The sequence below is a fragment of the Nerophis ophidion genome, unplaced genomic scaffold (genome assembly GCF_033978795.1).
Source record: "Nerophis ophidion isolate RoL-2023_Sa unplaced genomic scaffold, RoL_Noph_v1.0 HiC_scaffold_43, whole genome shotgun sequence".
In the NCBI taxonomy this organism is placed as follows: Eukaryota; Metazoa; Chordata; class Actinopteri; order Syngnathiformes; family Syngnathidae; genus Nerophis; species Nerophis ophidion.
Genome location: NW_026906965.1, coordinates 457,042 through 479,828, shown reverse-complemented (window position 1 = coordinate 479,828; position 22,787 = coordinate 457,042). Strand labels below are relative to the sequence as shown.

General features: G+C 39.1%; 3 protein-coding genes and 2 non-coding genes across 6 annotated transcripts in view; 2 read left to right on the top strand and 3 right to left on the bottom strand.

The window, feature by feature from the left end:
- Nucleotides 1-22,787, top strand: part of LOC133546790 (zinc finger protein 391-like) — a 277,556-nt gene that overhangs the window by 4,064 nt on the left and 250,705 nt on the right. The window contains exon 2 of one of the 2 annotated variants that reach the window (XM_061892616.1): nucleotides 790-3,673. The exons of the other annotated variant lie outside the window; for it this stretch is intronic. Coding sequence (XP_061748600.1) covers nucleotides 790-2,189 — 1,400 coding nt within the window. The 3' untranslated portion in view covers nucleotides 2,190-3,673. Of the gene's footprint in view, nucleotides 1-789; nucleotides 3,674-22,787 lie in introns of those variants that run through there. 2 annotated transcript variants of the gene reach the window in all.
- On the bottom strand, nucleotides 8,733-8,805 carry trnaf-gaa (transfer RNA phenylalanine (anticodon GAA)). The gene has a single exon. It is a non-coding gene; the product is annotated as a tRNA-Phe (tRNA).
- Nucleotides 9,642-9,728, bottom strand: trnay-gua (transfer RNA tyrosine (anticodon GUA)). The gene is given in 2 exon segments: nucleotides 9,642-9,677; nucleotides 9,692-9,728. It is a non-coding gene; the product is annotated as a tRNA-Tyr (tRNA).
- On the bottom strand, nucleotides 11,393-16,186 carry LOC133546793 (zinc finger protein 177-like). Its single transcript, XM_061892621.1, has 3 exons — nucleotides 16,037-16,186; nucleotides 13,949-14,171; nucleotides 11,393-12,841 (listed from the first exon to the last, which is right to left on the bottom strand). The coding sequence occupies exons 2-3, from the start codon at nucleotides 14,169-14,171 to the stop codon at nucleotides 11,832-11,834; spliced, it is 1,233 nt and encodes a 410-aa protein (XP_061748605.1). The 5' UTR covers nucleotides 16,037-16,186; the 3' UTR covers nucleotides 11,393-11,831.
- On the top strand, nucleotides 18,620-19,937 carry LOC133546796 (zinc finger protein 239-like). Its single transcript, XM_061892625.1, has one exon. The coding sequence runs from the start codon at nucleotides 18,854-18,856 to the stop codon at nucleotides 19,592-19,594; it is 741 nt and encodes a 246-aa protein (XP_061748609.1). The 5' UTR covers nucleotides 18,620-18,853; the 3' UTR covers nucleotides 19,595-19,937.

The following is a 22,787-nucleotide window of genomic DNA, read 5'->3' as shown; positions in this document are numbered from 1 at the left end:
ATCCTGAGCCGGCGGTAATTCTAAGAACGCGCTAATTAGTTTGCAAAACGAGTTTGACCCGGCAGTAATTCTAGGCAGGTGCATACTATATACCCGGCGGCAATTCGAGGAAATACGGTCTGTCTGATTCGGATTTTGACTGAATGTGTGGACTGCATGAATGATGCATTCTCAGTTCTCACTGTAACGCTATTTGAGTGTCTAGAAACGCTCTAAATTAATATAATCCATTATTACTATTATTAATAAGGTAAACAAGTTATCTTTTGAAGGTGTAGTCAGTAATTTAAAAACGTCTTCCCAGTTTAACTGTGGTGACACTATCTAAATGAAAGCAAAACAGATGTCATCTTTCTTGACTGTGCTCATGCTTCTTTTATAACAGACATGTCTCTAAAGATGAATGTGAAAATTAAAGTAATTATTGTCCACCAGCAGGGGGAGCTCATCACTAGTACTACTGTGTGGAGGCTGGCATGTGGTACATTATTTCCTGTGTGTGTATGACTTATTCAGAGGGAGAACAGCACACTTTCACATATGGCGTCTACCATTAAGGATTGCAGGAATGACTTTTAGGATGTTTTTATATGAATAAGGTGGATTGAACGTTGGCCTGGAAAGGCATTCCGCTGAAGGTATTTTTATGTGTCAGCTGGAAGTACCCTGACTGTTGTGAGGGTAAACTGATGAGATTGTGAGATCATATGTTGGTGCAGGACAATGTCTCATGTGACTGAGCAAAGCTGGACTTTTATCAAGAATGTTTTGTTTTCTCTTGTCCCGCAGACCTCAATGAAGAACATCTTCCTCATGAGCAGGAGGAGGAACCACAGTACCCCCACATACACGAGGAAGAAGATGTACCACATTCCCAACACATCAAAGAGGCAGGAGAGGAGCCAAAGCCCCCCTACATTAAAGAGGAAGACGAGACGGCACAGACCCATAATGTTAAACTGACCCTTCACATTGAAGGGCTAGCGGAGGACCCACTGATCTTACACATCAAAAAAGAAGAGGAGGACCCACTGACACCTCACTTTAAGGAGCAAAAGAACCCACTGACCCCTCACATTAAAAAGAAAGAGGAGGACCCACTGACCCCCTGCTTTAAAGAGGAAGAGGAGGAAGAGGGCATCAGTCAGCCTAAATGGTTGGAGGAGTTCCCAGTGACTGGTGTCCCTGTGAAGAGTGAAGGTGATGAGGTGAAAGGTGAAAGTGAGGAGAGGGGAGGGGGGGAGCCTCCAAGCAGCAGCTCAACACAACACATGACAACAGAAGCTGATGGAGACCACTGTGGAGGATCACAAGCAGACAAGCTCTTAGCTCCACTATCAGATAGTGAGGACACAACGTCACACTCTCCTGACACTGATGATGAAGACTCTAAAGATGATAAGACATGTCACACTGACAACACTCACTTCACATCTTCTCACTGTCACAAAACTTTTAAATACCATTGTCTTCTGAAAACACACATGAGAACACACACTGGAGAAAAACCTTTTTCTTGTTCACTCTGTGGTAAAGGTTTTGCACAAAGTCACCATTTGAAAAGACACATGAGAACACACACTGGTGAAAAAACTTTTTCCTGTTCAATATGTGGTAAAGGTTTTACACAAAGTCAGGATGTGAAAAGACACAAGAGAACACACACTGGTGAAAAACCTTTTTCCTGTTCAACCTGTGGTAAAGGTTTTACACAAAGTCAGAGTTTGAAAGTACACAAGAGAACACACACTGGTGAAAAACCTTTTCCCTGTTCTACCTGTGGTAAAGGTTTTACACAAAGTCAACATTTGAAAGTACACATGAGAAGACACGCTAGTGAAAAACCTTTTTCTTGTTCAATCTGTGGTAAAGGTTTTACACAAAGTCAGGATTTGAAAGTACACACGAGAACACACACTGGTGAAAAATCTTTTTCTTGTTCAATCTGTGGTAAATGTTTTACACAAAGTCAACATTTGAAAAGACACACTAGAACACACACTGGTGAAAAATCACATTCCTGTTCAGTCTGCAACAGAAGCTTTTGTGAGCGATCAACCCTTGTAGCACACATGAGAAGACACCCAGGAGAGAAAGTGTTGAGTTGCAGTGTGTGTGGTGAAAGATTGTCTTCTAAGTACCAGTGTAAGAAACACAAGTGTGCTGGTGAGAACAGCAGCAGCAAATGAAACTGCAGGATTTGAAATAAACTGTCCAGACTTTCATTTTGACTTTCTAACAACATCAGCACATATAACATGTGTGACATTGTTGTTTGTCTAACAATCTGTTTAATATGCTTCTGCATTTATAGATTAAGATAGTTTGAAATATGAAAGTATTACATATTTGTATTTGTAATTGTTAATAATCCCATAGATCTGGCCTGGCCAACCCGCGGCTCGCGAGCCTCATGCGGCTCTTTAACTAGTTTCATGCGGCTCTTCAGGAGCTGTCACATGACATGCGTCAAAAATGCTTGGCTGGCGCTGTCATTCACTCCCCCTACAGCTAGATGGCACACTGACCATTAAGCCTGTTTGAGTGACGTCAAACGAGAAAAGAGACAGATATACAACACTGGTTGCAAACATGCACAAAAGGTTTGTGACCCGGTTCTGTGATCTACAACTGAAAAGACCACAGATTACGATCCTCGTCGACCCATTTAATTCGGAGACAGACTGTTTGAAAGCCCTGCTCGTCACAGATGAGGCTGCGGCTGAGTTGGAGATGATCGACCTTTGTGAGGAGGATCAACTGAAAGCTGTTTTAAGGGAAGGGACCATTGAGTTCTGGAAAAGTGTGCCGATTGAAAAATACCCCAACATCAAACGAGCTGCGCTTAAGATACTGTCCATGTTTGGGTCAGCGTACGTCTGCGAGTCTGTGTTTTCTACCCTGAAACATGTGAAATCAAAGCATTGATCTGTTCTGACTTACACTCATTTGAAAGAATTGCTTAGAGTGGCAACAACAGAATACAAGCCAGATTTGAAGAGGATTGTTCAAGATAAGGAATGCCAGAAGTCTCACTAAGCAGCATAGTAAGAGAAAGATGTTATTGAAAATTATTCTATTATTGTTTATGGACTTGCTTGAACTGAGAGTTTGTGTGTGTGAGACAGTGCAAACAATGTTAACTGTTGAAAATTACTGATATCATGTTGGTGTGGTTATTTTCATTAGATCTGGCTGAGCAGAGGTCTGTGTATGCTTGCATACATTATTAAAAGATGATTTGCATGTGTATGATGTGGCTCTTAGCAGTAACACAGAAAAAAAAGTGGCTCTTAGTCTCTGACTAGTTGGCCACCCCTGCCATAGATTATCACCTTTATATGATATACATATGTACTGGTTCACATCTGAAACATCTTCTGGACCACTTCAGGAAGCATATTATTATTTACTTTATACATCATTTAAACAGTTGTCTTTTATACAATTTTAAAATGTGTGACTTTATGAATCATTTGTTGGGTCTCTTTAATTATCGTTATTACTCTGTATTATGATGATTGTGTTGTGATTATTTTATATGTATGTCCCCAGACCTTTACGTAATCTAAACGTGAGAGAAAAAGGCAGATTATTTTTGTGAAGGGATGGTTTTGTTTTTACAAACTTACATTTGTCGATATATTAAATAAATCCAGTATTGTGTTTGAAACATTTTTTTTATGTTTTTTTTTTTCTTTTTTAACATGCCCACAACAACATAAATATCAGTCAAAGTTTGGAGTGTCAGACAAAAGCCAATATTGTACATCATCCCACAGAGATTTACTTTGCATACATTCTTAAAATAAACAGTTTATTGTGTTTCCCAATCACAGATCGAACAAGTGTTGTCTTCAATTGCAAAACAACATCCAAAATATGACTTTAAGTGGTCAATTCCGACTTTTTTTCTTTCATTAACTCTTTTGCCTTAGAAAGAATGGAAACTTTTAAGTTATGAGTATTTTTCTTGTTCCAGGTTGTACTTCATGAAATAATCAAATAATAAAAATGTTATCAGTCAATAAGTGCATCAGCGACCAAATGCCTTTTTCAAACCATTGCTGTTCAAAGATGGATTTGTTTCTCATTTTAATATAAGAACAATTCCATAGTGGAGTATTGTGTGTGATGAAGTTGTGTTTGTAAATTAGTTTCCAGTACAACAACACTTGCTGGTAGGGATGGGTACTGTTCACTTTTCAACTGATTCGGAACAAATTCCACTACCTCCAAATCAATACCAGTCCTCAACAGTACGACTTTTTGGTACTTTTGTGTGTGTTAATAATATTGATTGTTTGTGATAAATTTGTATTGCAAAATTAAAAAATAAGATTATTATTGATAACTGCGGTCCTTTCGTTACCCTTTGTTTTTTTTTTGTTTTCATATCATCATTTACATGTAGGTTTATTTACATTTGCAAGTCCAGTACGCTAGATGGCTGTAGTGTAAATTCATGATGTCTTTTGTTGCGCCCAAAAAAGTGTTAATACTGAATATATTGGATTTATTATGCACCAGCTGTCTGATTCTAACATTCATCTTAGTTATAGTTTTAATTAACTCATTTGGTGGGTGTTAACGTCATGAGAAATTGCTAATGCTAATCAGTAGCATGTCAACAGCAAAGCCAATGTATATTAGCATCAAGCTACCATGACTTCTATAGCGTTTTTTGAGTCCATTTCTGTGTTGGCATTGACAATTGCAACATTTATCTCAAGGTAGTTTGACTCAGACTGCTCTCAGTGCTGCTGGAGTGATGGCCAAATGCCAAACAGAGGTCAAATGAGTTCCAAGTTGGATATTCAACAGACATTCAACATCCAGCCAGGCTGACTGTTTGAAAACTCATGCCACGTCTGTCAGTCCCTGCTGACAAGTGCTTTACTTTAAGGGACCGTCAATAAAGTACTTGTCATTAGCTCACTAAGAACATTTCAATTGTCAGTAGCTTCAGTCATGTGACCGAGAACCTCAAACCTACTTTCATGTTGTTTGTTCATCACTGCTGTAGTCAGCCCATGCCTTGAATTGTCCAGTTTTAAGGGATACGCAGTAGAAAATGGATGGATGGAAGCATGTTTAGTGACAGAGTGGAAACTGTCAAACCTCAAGCCCGCCAAGTGCTTGAACCCAAGGCAGTTTTGGGAGAAAAGTTTACTGGTCAGATGAGACTTTGCCTCACCTCCAATCAAGAGTGAAAAGGCTGATCTTTGTACACAAGCAGCTTTTCCAACAAGACAACAATATTAAACACACATAAAAACTGTTTTCAAAGGGTTTCAGGCAGGTTTCTGGAATGTCCGTTCCAGAGACTGGACCTTAACCCTGCTAAACATTTGAGAACATTGCTTTGAACTGGCTCTGTGTCAAGAAAGCAACACATGTCAATCAAATCTACCAGTATTTCCAAGAACGGGGTCAAATATGCAAGCAAAATGTTGCCAGAAGCATCTTGCTTCATTTTTATTTATTGTTACGTGTTGTGAAGAAACCCTGAAGTGCTCTGTTATAAGAACATCAGACTTTCATTCTGACTTCCAGGATTCAAGTCCATAACTTTTATGGACAGAATTTCGAGGCGCAGTCAAGGCGTTGAGGGGATCGGGTTTGGTGACTGCAGGATTATGTTTCTGTTTTTTGCAGATGATGTGGTCCTGATGGCTTCATCTGGCCAGGATCTTCAGCTCTCACTGGATCGGTTTGCAGCCGAATGTGAAGCGACTGGGATGAGAATCAGCACCTCCAAGTGTGAGTCCATGGTTCTTGCCCGGAAAAGGGTGGAGTGCCATCTGCGCGTTGGGGAGGAGACCCTGCCCCAAGTGGAGGAGTTCAAGTACCTCGGAGTCTTGTTCACGGGTGAGGGAAGAGTGGATGGTGAGATCGACAGGCGGATTGTAATGTGGACGCTGTATCGATGAAGAAGGAGCTGAGCCGAAAGGCAAAGCTCTAAATTTACCGGTCGATCTACATTCCCATCCTCACCTATGGTCATGAGCTTTGGGTTGTGACCAAAAGGACAAGATCACGGGTACAAGCGGCCCAAAAGAGTTTCCTCCGCCTGGGTGGTGGGTCTCTCCCTTAGAGATAGGGTGAGAAGCTCTGTCATCCGGGGGGACCTCAAAGTAAAGCCGCTGCTCTTCCACATGGAGAGGAGCCGGATGAGGTGGTTCGGGCATCTGGTCAGGATTTAGGGCACGTCCAACCGGTAGGAGGCCACGGGGAAGACCCAGGACACGTGGGGAAGACTATGTTTCCCGGCTGGCCTGGGAACGCCTTGGGTTCCCCCGGGAAGAGCTGGACAAAGTGACCGGGGAGAGGGAAGTCTGGGCTTCCCTGCTTAGGCTGCTGCCCCCCGTGACCTGACCTCGGTTAAGTGGAAGAAGATGGATGGATTGATGGATGGATTAAGTAATTAACTTAAATATTGTACTGATATGATCCAGTTTAAGAGGTTGTTCAAATGAATAGTGCTTATAAAGTACAAAGAAGAGGAATTATGAGAAAAACTTCAACATAATTGAAAATAAGATATTCTTCATCTCAGTATGCTAATAATGACTGAATTAATGAATTACATATTACAAAACTGTTGTATTACTCATTCACGGATGTCATTTCACTATTTTACTACAAAAAAGGTCAGTAAATGAATGTATATATTTGTAAACGCTCTGAAGTGGGAAAGGGGTAGGATTAAATAAGCTTTGCTTCATCCTACTCCTTTTCGGACATGATGTAATGTGAAATGGTATTAAAGTGTCTGATGTATTATGTTGTGAGTATGTTCATGTTCGAAATAAACTAAAGAAAGAAATAAAAGAAAGAAAGTATTGATCGATTGACTGAGTTTATAATGCAATTTTACCAAGTGATAAAGTAACAGCACAAAGCACACATCAGTCATATTAAATGATGCATCAAGGACAATACTGTAATGACATCAAATAGATATTTTTAATTTCGCCAGAGTACCTGGTTGGTTTCACATCTTGTTCAACCACTTACCAGAGGGAACAAGATACCTCTTTTTTCAAAAATCATCAAAAAAGTACAGGAAGGGTATGGTGCCATGACCCGGAGTCACACCAGGGTTGCTGCAGCCACAACACAGAGTACTAACCACTATACCATCACAGCTGTAATAAACCATCCTGAATGATAATGTGTTTGCTTCCCTGTTCATGTTCATAGACAGAATAGTCACATCTAGTTTGAATGCTAGTGACCAAGCCCCAACATGTTTTACTCCAACAAGAGGAAGGCGTGCTCAGGTAAGATTTGTTTTGTGTCACATTTTTCCTCATCCACTTTGTTTTGATTAAATGTCCCGAGTATAACAACAGATACAACGTCCAGATATCTATTCACAATAATAATAAAATAAAAAAAATGCATGTTCCAGTTAGTAGATATTTATTTTAAATGCAAAAAAACACTCCCGAAGAAATTGCACTGAATTTTGTTTCAGTCCAATTAACAAAAAACAACGAGCTAGCCAAGAGTTGAACCTAGAATCTTCTGGTCTGTGGTCAGACGTGTTATCCATTGAGCCACTAGCCTTATGTGAAGAAAGGTTTTACTCTAACACAGGTTGTATATTGTAAACATCTTAGGCCAAAGGAACACACAGTTTACATGAGGCTTACTACCAAAACAGGGCTTTACTGACTGCTTATGTTGGACTTTAAAATCTAGTGACCTTCTATTTGTTGCAGCCTGGGCCTTCACCAGCTCTACCTGTTGCAGCTAACCTCCACTAAAAAATAAAACAAAATGCTTCTGGCAATATTTTGGGGAGCATCCAAGTTAAATCCAGCTCAGAGTTGGCAACTTCGGGAGAGGAGCTTCTTTTTTGGTCAAAACCTTCTTTGTTGATGAGGATGTAAAACTGGCCTATCTGTCAAAAATGAGCTTTGTGTTCAAGCACTTGGGGAGCTTGAACTTTGACAGTTCCCAGCTTGTCACTGAACATCCTTACTAATTCACTTTCACCTGAGATTGCCAATATGGATGTTATCTCAGATGTTGGACATATCAGCATATCAAAGATCCTGGGTAGCTCAGTCGGCAGAGCATCAGACTTTTAATCTGAGGGTCCAGGGTTCAAGTCCCTCTTCAAGTGGCTGATGCTGACCTCCATACATTTCTCAAAAAATGTCCCTTTGACCCCCTGCAGCAGTCCTTCGAATCTATATTTAATTTAAACAGTTTTCAACAATGATTGTTTTTCCTCTATTCAATTTGAAAAACTGTAGTTCAACAAGTGGATGTGAGGGATGGGAGAGCGTTAGTGTGATCATCTGAAGGTTTAACCGCAATACCTTAAACTCAAATAGTTAAGACAGTGTATCTGTATGAAAAAGTTGTGGTTAATATTTTGCTGTAGGTGTGTTAGATGCACCTTCACCTCACACTGAGCTCAGCTTTATTACTCTCAGTTTCAAGTTATACAGTCCAAGACAAACCCCTAAGGCAACAAATTTGTGTTTGAAACAGCCCGATGTAAGGCTCAGTTAAAGACCAAACATTGGCTTAAGGAACGATACACCGTTAAACAAAATAACAGTTGTCCAAATTAAAAATGGAGGAAAGGTGTGTCACTACTGATACTAGGATTCCACCAGCAAGGCTGGCAGGTCAGGGAGACCATTTCAGTATTGTAAGAGCCACAGAAGGATTATTAGTAAGAAGACTTGATTCAGAAACTCAGCGAGTTGTGCTGAAACCCAGGATCGAACCAGGGACCTTCAGAACTTCAGTCTGACGCTCTCCCAACTGAGCTATTTCAGCTATACAACATTTGCTTGGGTTTACATGTTCAAATGTAACCAAGGTCTGCCCTATTGGTGACTTTTGAGGGGTGGAAGGAGGTCTTTCCAAGGGGTCTCAAAGTCTAGTATTGGTCAGCAGAACAGGTACTTGAATCCCGGAAGCTCAAAAAGAATGTCTTACGCTCCATGACTGAGCATATCAGGGTCTCTAAAAAATGTACCTAAATGCTTCTGAAGAATGTTTTACTACCGAGAATGTTATGATTATTGCAAACATTTGGCAGATTTTTCAGAAATGTTCAAAAGTTCTTAGCTGGCTAATAATTAAGTCTTCAAGTGTAGATGAACCATGCTTGGAAGAAAGGTAGTTTAAACGGTATAAGAACAGATACAACTACCAGTTATACATTCGCAATAATAAAGAGAAAAAAAACACGTTTCAGTTAATAGATTTAAAAAAAAAAAAAAAAAGCAAAATAACTCCCCCCAAAAATCGCACAGAATATTGTTTCAGTTCAGTTAACAAACAACAGCACGCTGGCTAGGAGTTGAACCTAGAATCTTCTAGTCCGTAGTGAGACACATAATCCATTGCATCACTATCCCTACAGAAAGAAACATCTTACTGTAGGACAGGTTGTGTTTCGTAAATATCTTACGCCAAAACAACACACAGTTTACATCCTCAGGATGTAAGACATTATTTGGATTCTTATTTGAACCACGTCACACAGAAATGTAATGTATGAATGAGTGAGAATGAGGGAGGGATGTTTTGGGTTGGTGCACTAATTGTAAGTGTATCTTGTGTTGTTTAACTTGATTTAATTTAAAAAAAAGAAGCGTAACGGGTGATCCTTCGAGCCAGATTTGAACCAGCGACCTAAGGATTTCAGCATGAGCAACTACAGTCCTCCGCTCTACCAACTGAGCTATCGAAGGTTAGTATCACCTCATACTAACTCTGATGTTTGAGTCACATTATTATCAAGCAATTAATCAATCAAAGTTGACTTCTATAGCCTTAAATCACAAGTGTCTCAAAGGGCTGCACAAGCCACAACGACATCCTCGGCTCAGATCCCACATCAGGGCAAGAAAAAACTCAACCCAATGGGATGACAATGAGAAACCTTGTAGAGCAGTGGTCCCCAACCACCGGGCCGCGGCCACAGAATAAATTTGTATTTATTTATTTTTTAATCACAGTCAGTTTTTTACTGCATGCCACTGGTAAGCGCACGGGTGAGAAGAGGTTTTAAAATGATTAGCTCCTGCTTACTTTTACCGCATGCCTTGATTAAGGCCAGGAGTGAGAAGAGGTTTTAAATTAATTAGCGCCCCGGCACCTCGTTTGTTTCCAGAACCGGCCTGCTGACTGCCAAGACCGAACATCGAGTACCGTGACGTAGACAGAACAGAGACAAGGTGATATCACGACTGTCAGCACATTTGCATTGTTGTATAATTATATATTGTGTCTAGCTGGAGCTGTGAAGATGACCCCCTTCCCTCAGCGACAGCCTCAGTGATGTAACCAGGGACCTCCCAAATAAATAGAGGCAGCACGTGGGCTGGACTTTTAGAACGTAGTTTGGATCTGTAACTAGAGTACAGCCCAAAACACATCTCTCCTCAATTGAGCAAAATGTAACTCTGTCTGTGCATGATTTCTTCCTTCTCGTCTGTTTAATAGACGCATCAGTGTTTGAACCTGACACCACTATAATCTTTTTACTCTTTTCTACTCTTTTAGCACTCGACTTACCTTCATGACCTTCTCTCCCCTCTAGTCCTATCCATGTCCATACCTTCCTCATACATCAGCTCACTGTCCCCTTCCATCTCCTTTTAAGCAGCTACCAGAAATCCATAGCTGGATAATGGAGAGGTTTTGTGAAAAAATAATAATACAAAATAATCGCCTAAAACCAAAAATTAAAATGAAATACATCTCCTCTGTTCTGTACATCATTGTCCAAGTGACATTATATTGTCATCTTCCTCTTTATGCCATTTCCTCAAGGTGACAGAAAAACATGATACAACCTGCCTATCATGTGATTCTACCATGTTGGCAAAATACAAACACACAATATATTGACATATATAACACATAAAACATGGAATTAGAAGTGAACAGTACCCATCCCTACCAGCAAGTGTTGTTGTACTGGAAACTAATTTACAAACACAACTTCATCACACACAATACTCCACTATGGAATTGTTCTTATATTAAAATGAGAAACAAATCCATCTTTGAACAGCAATGGTTTGAAAAAGGCATTTGGTCGCTGATGCACTTATTGACTGATAAAAATATTTTAATATTTCAAGATTTAATTAAGTACGGCCTGCAAATAAGAAATATTACAAAATTTAAATAGGCTTTTATTTAAAATATTCTAGTTACTGCATCTTTTTTAATTGTTTTCTATTTCTTCTTATTATTATTTTCTCTGAAACAAAAAAATACTTAAAAGTTTCCATTCTTTCTGAGATAAAAGAGTTAATATAAATTTAAAAAAAGGATGGAATTGACCACTTAAAATTATATTATGGATGTTATTTTGCAATTGAAGACAACACTTGTTGGTTCTGTGATTGGGAAACACAATAAACAGTTTATTTTAAGAATGTATGCAAAGTAAATCTCTGTGGGATGATGTACAATATTGGCTTTTGTCTGACACTCCAAACTTTGACTGATATTGATGTTGTTTTGGGGATGTTGAAAAAAGAAAAAAATACATAAAAAATGTTTAGAACACAATACTGGATTTATTTGATGTATCCACAAATGTAAGTTTGTAAAAACAAAATCCTTTCACAAAAACAAAAAAAAAATCAGCTATTTTCTCTCACTTGTATATTGCATAAAGGTCTGGGGACATACATATAAAACAATCACAACACAATCACTATAATACAGAGTAATAACGGTAATTAATAAAATAGATTATAGAGACCCAACAAATGAATCATAAAGTTGTTAGAAAGTCAAAATGAAAGTCTTGACAGTTTATTTCAAATCCTGCAGTTTCATTTGCTGCTGCTGTTCTCACCAGCACACTTGTGTTTCTTACACTGGTACTTAGAAGACAATCTTTCACCACACACACTGCAACTCAACACTTTCTCTCCTGGGTGTCTTCTCATGTGTGCTAAAAGGTTTGATCGGTCACAAAAGCTTCTGTTGCAGATTGAACAAGAATGTGATTTTTCACCAGTGTGTGTTCTCATGTGTACTTTCAAACTGTTACTTTGTACAAAACCTTTACTGCAGATTGAACAGGAAAAAGGTTTTTCGCCAGTGTGTGTTCTCATGTGTACTTTCAAATATTGATTTTGTGTAAAACCTTTACCACAGGTTGAACAGGGAAAAGGTCTTTCTCCAGTGTGTGTTCTCATGTGTACTTTCAAATAGCTACTTTTTACAAAACCTTTACTACGGATTGAACAAGTAAAAGGTTTTTCTCCAGTGTGTGTTCTCATGTGTCTTTTCAGATCACAATGGTTTTTAAATGTTTTGTGACAGTGAGAAGATGTGAAGTGAGTGTTGTCCGTGTGACATGTCTTATCATCTTTAGAGTCTTCATCATCAGTGTCAGGAGAGTGTGACGTTGTGTCCTCACTATCTGATAGTGGAGCTAAGAGCTTGTCTGCTTGTGATCCTCCACAGTGGTCTCCATCAGCTTCTGTTGTCATGTGTTGTGTTGAGCTGCTGCTTGGAGGCTCCCCCCCTCCCCTCTCCTCACTTTCACCTTTCACCTCATTATCGTCACTCTTCACAGGGACACCAGTCACTGGGAACTCCTCCAGTCCTTCAAGATGATCTCCCTCTTGAGTGATGCTGTGTTCCTCCTCTTCCTCTTTAATGTGGGGCGTCAGTGAGTCTTCCTCTTCCTTTTTACAGGGAAGGGTCTGTGTCAAAGAGGAAAAGGAGACGCCAGAGGGTCCGTGGCGCCTGGTCTTCCTCTTTGAAGGATCCTCCTTCACCATCCTGAAGCTACTCTCCTTTTTTTCAGGCAGACGTTGTTCTCCACAGACGTCTGCAGGACACACAATGACAAACATGCTTGAGAAATGTCCAGATTTGCTCAGTCACATGAGGCATTCAGTAAGTTTACATGTACTTAAAATAAAAAGTGATTATATTAATTGGCCTGAAAACAAACACATTGCTCTTTACAACATTATTCACAGGAATAGAAGACCACTTTTTACGAGGGATGGGCAATATGGCCTAAAATCTAAAGTGTGATAAATTCCCTTTAACCTGAATGCAGCTGGGATAGGCTCCAGCGCCCCCTGTGATGTTAATGTCAGTTACTGATGTATAAGCTTGGAGAAAAGATGAGGTTGTTTACAGTGTAAATCTGTATTCTGTATTGTTGTCTCAGCTATGATGGAAAGTTTGATCTCCGGGAATTTTAAACAAGGAATCACCGTGTGTTTGTGTGGCTAAAGGCTAAAGCTTCCCAACTCCATCTTTCTACTTTGACTTCTGAAATATTAATTGAACAAATTGCAAAAGATTCAGCAACACAGATCTCCAAAATACTGTGTAATTATGCCGTGAAAGCAGACGACTTTTAGCTGTGTGTGTGTGCAGCGCTCATACTTCCTATAAACCCGTGACGTCTTGCGTACACGTCCTCATTACACAACGTTTTTAAGACGAAACTCCCGGGAAATTTTAAATTGCAATTTAGTAAACTAAAAAGGCCGTATTGGCATGTGTTGCAATGTTAATATTTCATCATTGATATATAAACTATCAGACTGCGTGGTCGCTAGTAGTGGCTTTCAGTAGGCCTTTAGGAACCAGTACTAAAAAAAAAAAAATGGTACTTGGTATACAGCTCTTATCTTCATCACTAAACCCTTGAAATATGCTGACATATGTGCTGCCAAAGGTAAATAAACAGTAGCCATATTGAATGTTTGCCTTCATTTGACCACGTGAGGTAAGGAGGACGGCCTCTAGGTCACATGGTTACACCCCAGCAATTACACTGTTGATGATTGATGAGCATTCATTTTTAAATGGTGGTGTTAAAAAGCAAATATATCTCCATCTTTAGTGATAAATGTGTCCCCCGGATGAACATGTGTCACAAACATTGTATTAGATGATATGTGGATGTTGTGCTTACTTGGACTGTGATGAAGCTGTGAGGACTCAGGTGGTTTGTCTTCATGCTCTTCAGTCTTCACAGAGACAACAGTCAGTGGAAACTTGCTGACATCAGCCTCCTCCTGCCCTACAGGACACTCTCCCTCCTGACTGATCCACACTTCCTCCTCTTCCTCTTTAATGTGGGGGGGCTGTGGATCCTCCTGCTGCTGAAGGGGACGTTCTTCTTGACGAGCGTTCATCTGTTGGACGTCCGCAAGACAACACAAACAAACTTCAGCTCAGATGTGTCAAATGTTGTTTAGTCTATCAAATATAAAATTTTCCAAGTGGACTGACACCACTTTGTGGTGATGTTCTTCTACACATGGAATAATCATCAGTTATTGATTATTATGAATTGTGTCATTGATCCTATTTTCTGCATTTACATTAATTATTGATTAAAAAGTAACAACTTATAGACAACCTCCTGCTGGGATTTTAATACCGTCATGACTGCATGAAGTCAGTCTGCACGTATAAAAGTGTCATTGTGCTGCAGCATCAAGTGACGCCAACTGGCTCCTCCCACTACCAACCTACCAGCCAACCTTGACGTGCACCTCCAAAATAGTCCCAACTCACGTCAACGGTGACCAGGACTACAGAGCTGTGGTCGGTTGGCTTTACTTTTACGCACAATATCCTCTCCTTGTTCTCCATTACCTCCCTGCTTGGCACTCAGCATCAAGGGTTGGAATTTGGGGTTAAATCACCAAAAATGATTCCCGGGCGCAGCACTGCTGCTGCCCACTGCTCCCCTCACCTCCCAGGGTGTGATCAAGGGGATGGGTCAAATGCAGAGGAAAAATTTCACCACACCTAGTGTGTGTGTGACAATCATTGCTACTTTAACTTTCTTCTGCGAAAGCAACATTTTTAACCCAACAGAAAACAAACAGAAGTGCAGCGAAGCACGTGGAACAAGTGCCAGCGAGTATATATATACATATATACATATATGTATATATGTATATATATATGTATATATATATATATATATATATATATACAAATTCATAAATGTAAACAATTATTTAAAATATTTGGGTACCTCATGTTCTGACTACATACAAATATTGATGCAAATTTTTTAAAATTTTATTTTAATATTCTATTCTTTTCTCCTACCCCCACCACCCCCCCACCACCCCCCCCCACCCCATCTTTTTTGTAAGGGGCGCTGGAAGCCGGCAGACCCGTCAGCGATCCTGTTCTGTCTCCCTATAATGTTTGTCTGATCTTGAATGGGATTGTGCTGAAAATTGTAATTTTCCTGAAGGAACTCTCCTGACGGAATAAATAAAGTACTATCTAATCTAATCTAAATTCATTTTGTGTGCAGTATATTAAAGCTATTTTTAATATTTAACATTTATTTAATTAAATATTTATTTTAGTCCGACTGAATAAGCATTAATCACTTACAATTGTGCAAATAGTGTTTTCGTAATAACAAACATCAGTTGATTTAATTTCCATATGTCCACCCAATGCAGCTGATAGGCTCCAACACCCCCTGTCCCCCTCGCAACCCCAAATAGGGACAAGCGGTAGAAAAATGGATGGATTGATGTTATCAAGGTAATAGAAGTGCGTGCAAACATCATTTGTATTTATTGCTAATACAGTTGACACCAACATAAAGCAGACCACTGCAATAATACATTATATTACACTGTCATTACAATAACAATAATATTTTTTGTTCATCCTGTAAAGCATCTTTGAGTACACTGAAAAGTGCTATACCAAATAAAATGTATTATTATTATTATTATATCATGTGACTTATTCCAGACTTAAATTTCGAGACGTTCGTTTCTTTCTAGTAACAAATATTCAATGATGTTAAGCGTGACTGTAATATACAACAAAAATACTGTTAAAAGTATTAAATAAGTCAATATAATTCTTACATAGAACATATAAAATACACTCCTCAAAAAAAAAACGCTCGCATTTGCTACAAAGGCCTGCTAGCGGGCTAACGCTAGCACGTTAGCTTCGAACAACATATGAGGTAAATAAGATAAATAATATGAAAATATATCATGTATATTACCTCATAAGCCGCGTGTACAAGAGAGGAGTGGAATATATTCTTCCTATTGTTACACCAGCAACTCTTTTTTGTCTTCTGTGGCCGGGCGAAGGAAGTGTGCACCACTCACTATTGTCCCAGTGAAACACGTGTTTGAAGGAAGTGTGCACCACTCACTATTGTCCCAGTGAAACACGTGTTTGAAGGAAGTGTGCACCACTCACTATTGTCCCAGTGAAACACGTGTTTGAAGGAAGTGTGCACCACTCACTATTGTCCCAGTGAAACACGTGTTTGAAGGAAGTGTGCACCACTCACTATTGTCCCAGTGAAACACGTGTTTGAAGGAAGTGTGCACCACTCACTATTGTCCCAGTGAAACACGTGTTTGAAGGAAGTGTGCACCACTCACTAGTGTCCCAGTGAAACACGTGTTTGGCCAACATTTGTTCCGCGGTTGAGAACACCTCGATGACGTCACACAGGAGGAAGCACAAAACAAGATGGCGTCTGGCGGAGAATACGTTGTATTGGTTATTATGGTTTCTAGGTCTTAATTACAACGTACATGTGCACATGTGTGTCGTTTAACAGAGTAAACGTCCTTATTAATTGTTTGTATGCGGATACATTAGTCTGAGTGCACTTTGACGTGCTAGCCTAGCCTGCTGGTTAGCTTAGCTTGTTAGCTGCTAACAAAGAGAGGCGGAAGTGATCGACACATCAAAGCAGAGATCCAATGTAAGTGTAAAGTGTTTTTATTGTGTGAACATGTCTACATTACAAATGATGTGAGTGTTGCTGAATCAGCGACTAACTGCTGCCGTTGAAGAAATATTTGTGATTTTAGAAAAAAAAAAAAAAAAAACGACAACAGAATAAGAGGAGGAACTTTGTCCAACAAAAGAGGAGAAGGAGCGACAACATCAACTACTGGACAGTGTTTTCAAGAAACATCAAGTTGTGTTACACATCCAATCATCTATCTTCTTCTGCTTATCTGAGGTCGGGTCGCGGGGCCAGCAGCCTAAGTAGGGAAGCCCAGCCTTTCCTTTCCCCAGCCACGTCATACAGCTCTTTCTAGGGGATCCCGAGGCGTTCCCAGGCCAGCCAGTTTCTAACATAATAGTGAGAGTCCAGTCCATAGTGGGGCCAGCCGGAGACCATCCCGAGCGCAGACAGGTCAGCAACGCAGAGATGTCCCCAACCGTTGCACAGGCGAGCGGTCCACCCCAGGTCCCGACTCTGGACATATATATATATATATATATATATATATATATATATATATATATATATATATATATATATATATATATAAAATTAAAAACAAAATAAGATAAGGCTCTGAATTGGTTTCTTAACAAAACCTTTCTTCTTATAAAATGCAACATTTTAACGTATAAAGTGCAACATAAAACAGCTTCAAGTTGTAGCTCAGATTAAATAAAATGACAAAACTTTCCTTCTACATACAAAAAGTGCAACATTAAACAGTTTCAAGTCAACTCAGCCTCAGATTAACTTTTCTTCCCCCTCCCCACCCTATAACCCTGATGACTTTCACTCAATTTTCATGTTTTCTGCCAGAAAAATTAGTTTAACCACCTTGTCTGCAGAAAGAGCAGACCTGCTTGCAGTTACAATGTCCCCAGCTGTGAAAAATACCCTTTCGCTGGACACAGAGGTAGCAGGTATCGCGAGGTAGTGTCTGGCTAACTTGGCAGTAAGAGGATAAATGGGCTCATTGTATTTCCACCATAGAAGTGGGTCAAAATCTAGTTTTTAATGCAATATGGTCTTAAATCTGCTGCTGTAAAAACACCAACAGCATTTGTTATTGCTTTAGCCCTGTCTGAGTTGCCGAGTAGAAGCTGCTTGAATGCAGTGGGAGCTGCGTTTGTTCGTCTTTCTCTTTGTTGAAGCCATCTTATCCATTGTTGTATCGCACTGCGTAGCTGAAGTGTTCCCAAACGGGAGATCTTAACGAGGCAGGAGTGTCTTTCAGCTCTGGATTTTACACTTTGTAGTAGCCCGGTCATTGCTAGCATGCCGTGTGTTGTGCCTCAGTGTGCATTGTTTACACAACGTGTGGTGCGCTACTTAATATGTCCGTGTGGAAACTTGTTCGCTACACCTCCGAACCGAACCGTAACCCCCGTATCGAAACGGTTCAATACAAATACACGTACCGTTACACCCTTAATACACACACATCTGAAGATTATAAAAAAATAAACATATTTGGTGGGCTAAACAAAATGACTCGGCGAAACAATGTTTGGTATGAGTGATATGACCTCAAATCTATATCCTAATAACAATATATGTCACGATACATCATTTGGTATATGATTGATGATAGAAGAATTTCAAAACTGTTTACAAAGGCTCTTAATTTGGCAGCTGACATATGCAGTAACATATTGTGTCTTTTCTAATTGTATTATTTTGTCAAAACAATTATTACTAATGTACTTGTTTATTTACTGTTAATATCTGGTTACTTTATTTGAGAACATAGTACTGGGAATGATGTAATAATAGGGACGGCGTGGCGCAGTGGCAGAGTGGCCGTGCGCAACTCGAGGGTCCCTGGTTCAATCCCCACCTAGTACTAACCTCGTCACGTCCATTGTGTCCTGAGCAAGACACTTCACCCTTGCTCCTGATGGGTGCTGGTTAGCACCTTGCATGGCAGCTCCCTCCATCAGTGTGTGAATGGGTAAATGTGGAAGTAGTGTCAAAGAGTACCTTGAAAGTAGAAAAGCGCGATACAAGTACAACCCATTTATAGAGGTTGTCGTCTGAAAACACACATGTCGTCTGAAAACACACATGAGCAGACACACTGGAGAAAAACCTTTTATCCGTTCAATATGTGGTAATGGTTTTACACAAAGTTGGAGTTTGAAAGTGCACATGAGAATACACAGTGGTAAAAAACATTTTGTCTGTTCAACCTGTGGCAAAGGTTTTGTAGAAAGTCACAATTTGAAAATACACATGAGAACACACACTGGTAAAAAACCTTTTTCCTGTTCAACCTGTGGTAAAGGTTTTACAGAAAGTCAAAATTTGAAAAGACACATGAGAACACACACTGGTGAAAAACCTTTTTCTTGCTCAGAATGTGGTAAAGATTTTGTACAAAGTCCCCTTTTAAAAGCACACATGAGAACACACACTGGTGAAAAACCTTTTGTCTGTTCAATCTGTGGTAAAGATTTTACAGAAAGTCGATGGTTAAAAGTGCACATGAGAACACACACTGGTGAAAAACCGTTTTCCTGTTCAGTCTGTGGTAAAGGTTTTACACAAAGTCATCATTTAAAACTGCACGACAGAACACACACTGGTGAAAAACCTTTTTCCTGTTCAATCTGTGATAAAGGTTTTACAGAAAACTGGTGTTTGAAAGTAAACAAGAGAACACACTCTGGTGAAAATTCACATTCCTGTTCAATCTGTAACAGAAGCTTTTGTCAACAATCAAAGCTTGTAGCACACATGAGAAGACACCCAGGAGAGAAAGTGTTGAGTTGCAGTGTGTGTGGTGAAAGATTGTCTTCTAAGTAGCAGTGTAAGAAACACAAGTGTGCTGGTGAGAACAGCAGCAGCAAATGAAACTGCAGGATTTGAAATAAACTGTCCAGACTTTCATTTTGACTTTCTAACAACATCAGCACATATAACATGTGTGACATTGTTGTTTGTCTAACAATCTGTGTAATATGCTTCCACATTTATAGATTAGATATTTTATATTAATCCTTTTTTCAGTCAAGCACATGCATTAATATGCAACATTGTGTACTTTTATTAAAAAATGGACAGAACAATTTGAGTAAAAAGCTGAGTAAACAGTACAACACACATTTTACATGCAATAAACATTTTGTGCGTATGTACACACACACACACACACACACACACACATATATATATATATATATATATATATATATATATATATATATATATATATATATATATATATATCCTGTATATTCATCATACAATTTTAGACTTAATTATATGAAACGTTGTATTTCTAATTGTTAATAATCCCATAGATTATCACCTTTATATGATATACATATGTACTGGTTCACATCTGAAACATCTTCTGGACCACTTCAGGAAGCATATTGTTATTTACTTTATACATCATTTAAACAGTTGTCTTTCATACAATTTTAAAATGTGTCTTTTTAAACCATTTGTTGGGTCTCTACAATCATTTTTATTCATTATCGTCATTACTCTGTATTATGATGATTGTGTTGTGATTGTTTTATATGTATGTCCCCAGACCTTTATGCAGTATAAAAGTGAGAGAAAATGGCAGATTTTTTTTTTTGTGAAAGGATGGTTTTGTTTTTACAAACTTACATTTGTGTATTATATATATTGTGTTTTAAACATTTGTTTTAATGTTTTTTATTTTCTTTTTTAACATCCCCAAAACAACATCAATATCAGTCAAAGTTTGGAGTGTCAGACAAAAGCCAATATTGTACATCATCCCACAGAGATTTACTTTGCATATATTCTTATTGTGTTTTCCTATCACAGATCGAACAAGTGTTGTCTTCAATTGCAAAACAACATCCAAAATATTACTTTAAGTGGTCAATTCCGTCGTTTTTTTCTCAAATTATTTATTTTGCCTTAGAAAGAATGGAAAATTTTAAGTTATGAGTTTTTTTCTTGTTCCAGGTTGTACTTAATGAAATCTTCAAATAACAAACTATTTTTATCAGTCAATAAATGCATCAGTGACCAAATGCCTTTTTCAAACCATTGATGTTCAAAGATAGATTTGTTTCTCATTTTAATATAAGAACAATTCCATAGTGGAGTATTGTGTGTGATGAAGTTGTGTTTGTAAATTAGTTTCCAGTACAACAACACTTGCTGGTAGGGATGGGTACTGTTCACTTTTCAACTGATTCGGAACACATTCCACTACCTCCAAATCAATACCAGTCCTCAACAGTACGACTTTTTGGTACTTTTGTGTCTGTTAATAATTTTGATTGTTTGCGATAAATTTATATTGCAACGTTTAAAAATAAGATTATTATTGATAACTGCGGTCCTTTCGTTACCCTTTGTTTTTTTGTTTTTTTGTTTTCATATCATCAGTTACATGTAGCTTTATTTACATTTGCAAGTCCAGTACGCTAGATGGCTGTAGTGTAAATTCATAATGTGTTTTGTTGCGCCCAAAAAAGTGTTAATACTGTAAATATTGGATTTATTATGCACCAGCTGTCTGATTCTAACATTTATCTTAGTTATAGTTTTAATTAACTCATTTGGTGGGTGTTAACGTCATGAGAAATTGCTAATGCTAATCAGTAGCATGTCAATAGCAAAGCCAATGTATATTAGCATCAAGCTACCATAACTTTTATAGCGTTTTTTTGAGTCCATTTCTTTGTTGGCATTGACAATTGCAAAATTTATCTCAAGGTAGTTTGACTCAGACTGCTCTCAGTGCTGCTGGAGTGATCTCCAAATGCCAAACAGAGGTCAAATGAGTTTCAAATTGGATATTCAACAGACATTCAACATCCAGCCAGGCTGACTGTTTGAAAACTCATGCCACGTCTGTCAGTCCCTGCTGACAAGTGCTTTACTTTAAGGGACCGTCAATAAAGTACTTGTCATCGGCTCACTAAGAACATTTCAATTGTCAGTAGCTTCAGTCATGTGACCGAGAACCTCAAACCTACTTTCATATTGTTTGTTCATCACTGCTGTAGTCAGCCCATGCCTTGAATTGTCCAGTTTTAAGGGATAAACAGTAGAAAATGGATGGATGGATGTTTAGTGACAGAGTGGAAACTGTCAAACCTCAAGCCCACCAAGTGCTTGAACCCAAAGCAGTTTTGGGAGAAAAGTTTACTGGTCAGATGAGACTTTGCCTCACCTCCAATCAAGAGTGAAAAGGCTGATCTTTGTACACAAGCAGCTTTTCCAGCAAGACAACAATATTAAACACACATAAAAACTGTTTTCAAAGGGTTTCAGGCAGGTTTCTGGAATGTCCGTTCCAGAGACTGGACCTTAACCCTGCTAAACATTTGAGAACATTGCTTTGAACTGGCTCTGTGTCAAGAAAGCAACACATTTCAATCAAATCTACCAGTATTTCCAAGAACGGGGTCAAATATGTAAGCAAAATGTTGCCAGAAGCATCTTGCTTCATTTTTATTTATTTTTACGTGTTGTGAAGAAACCCTGAAGTGCTCTGTTGTAAGAACATCAGACTTTCATTCTGACTTCCAGGATTCAAGTCCATAATTTTTATGGACAGAATTTCGAGGCGCAGTCAAGGCGTTAAGGGGATCGGGTTTGGTGACTGCAGGATTAGGTTTCTGCTTTTCGCAGATGATGTGGTCCTGATGGCTTCATCTGGCCAGGATCTTCAGTTCTCACTGGATCGCTTCGCAGCCGAGTGTGAAGCGACTGGGATGAGAATCAGCACCTCCAAGTGTGAGTCCATGGTTCTTGCCCGGAAAAGGGTGGAGTGCCATCTAAGGGTTGGGGAGGAGACCCTGCCCCAAGTGGAGGAGTTAAAGTACCTCGGAGTCTTGTTCACGAGTGAGGGAAGAGTGGATGGTGAGATCGACAGGCGGATCGTAATGTGGACGCTGTATCGATGAAGAAGGAGCTGAGCCGAAAGGTAAACCTCTCAATTTACCGGTCGATCTACATTCCCATCCTCACCTATGGTCATGAGCTTTGGGTCATGACCGAA

What these genes read in the sequence shown, in the direction of transcription:
- LOC133546793 (XM_061892621.1), bottom strand. Translation starts at nt 14,171, where the DNA reads ATGAACGCTCGTCAAGAAGAACGTCCCCTTCAGCAGCAGGAGGATCCA. An exon ending in ACAGCTTCATCACAGTCCAA is followed by an intron (nt 12,842 to 13,948) that starts GTAAGCACAACA and finishes TGTGTCCTGCAG; the next exon opens with ACGTCTGTGGAGAACAACGT.
- LOC133546796 (XM_061892625.1), top strand. Translation starts at nt 18,854, where the DNA reads ATGAGCAGACACACTGGAGAAAAACCTTTTATCCGTTCAATATGTGGT.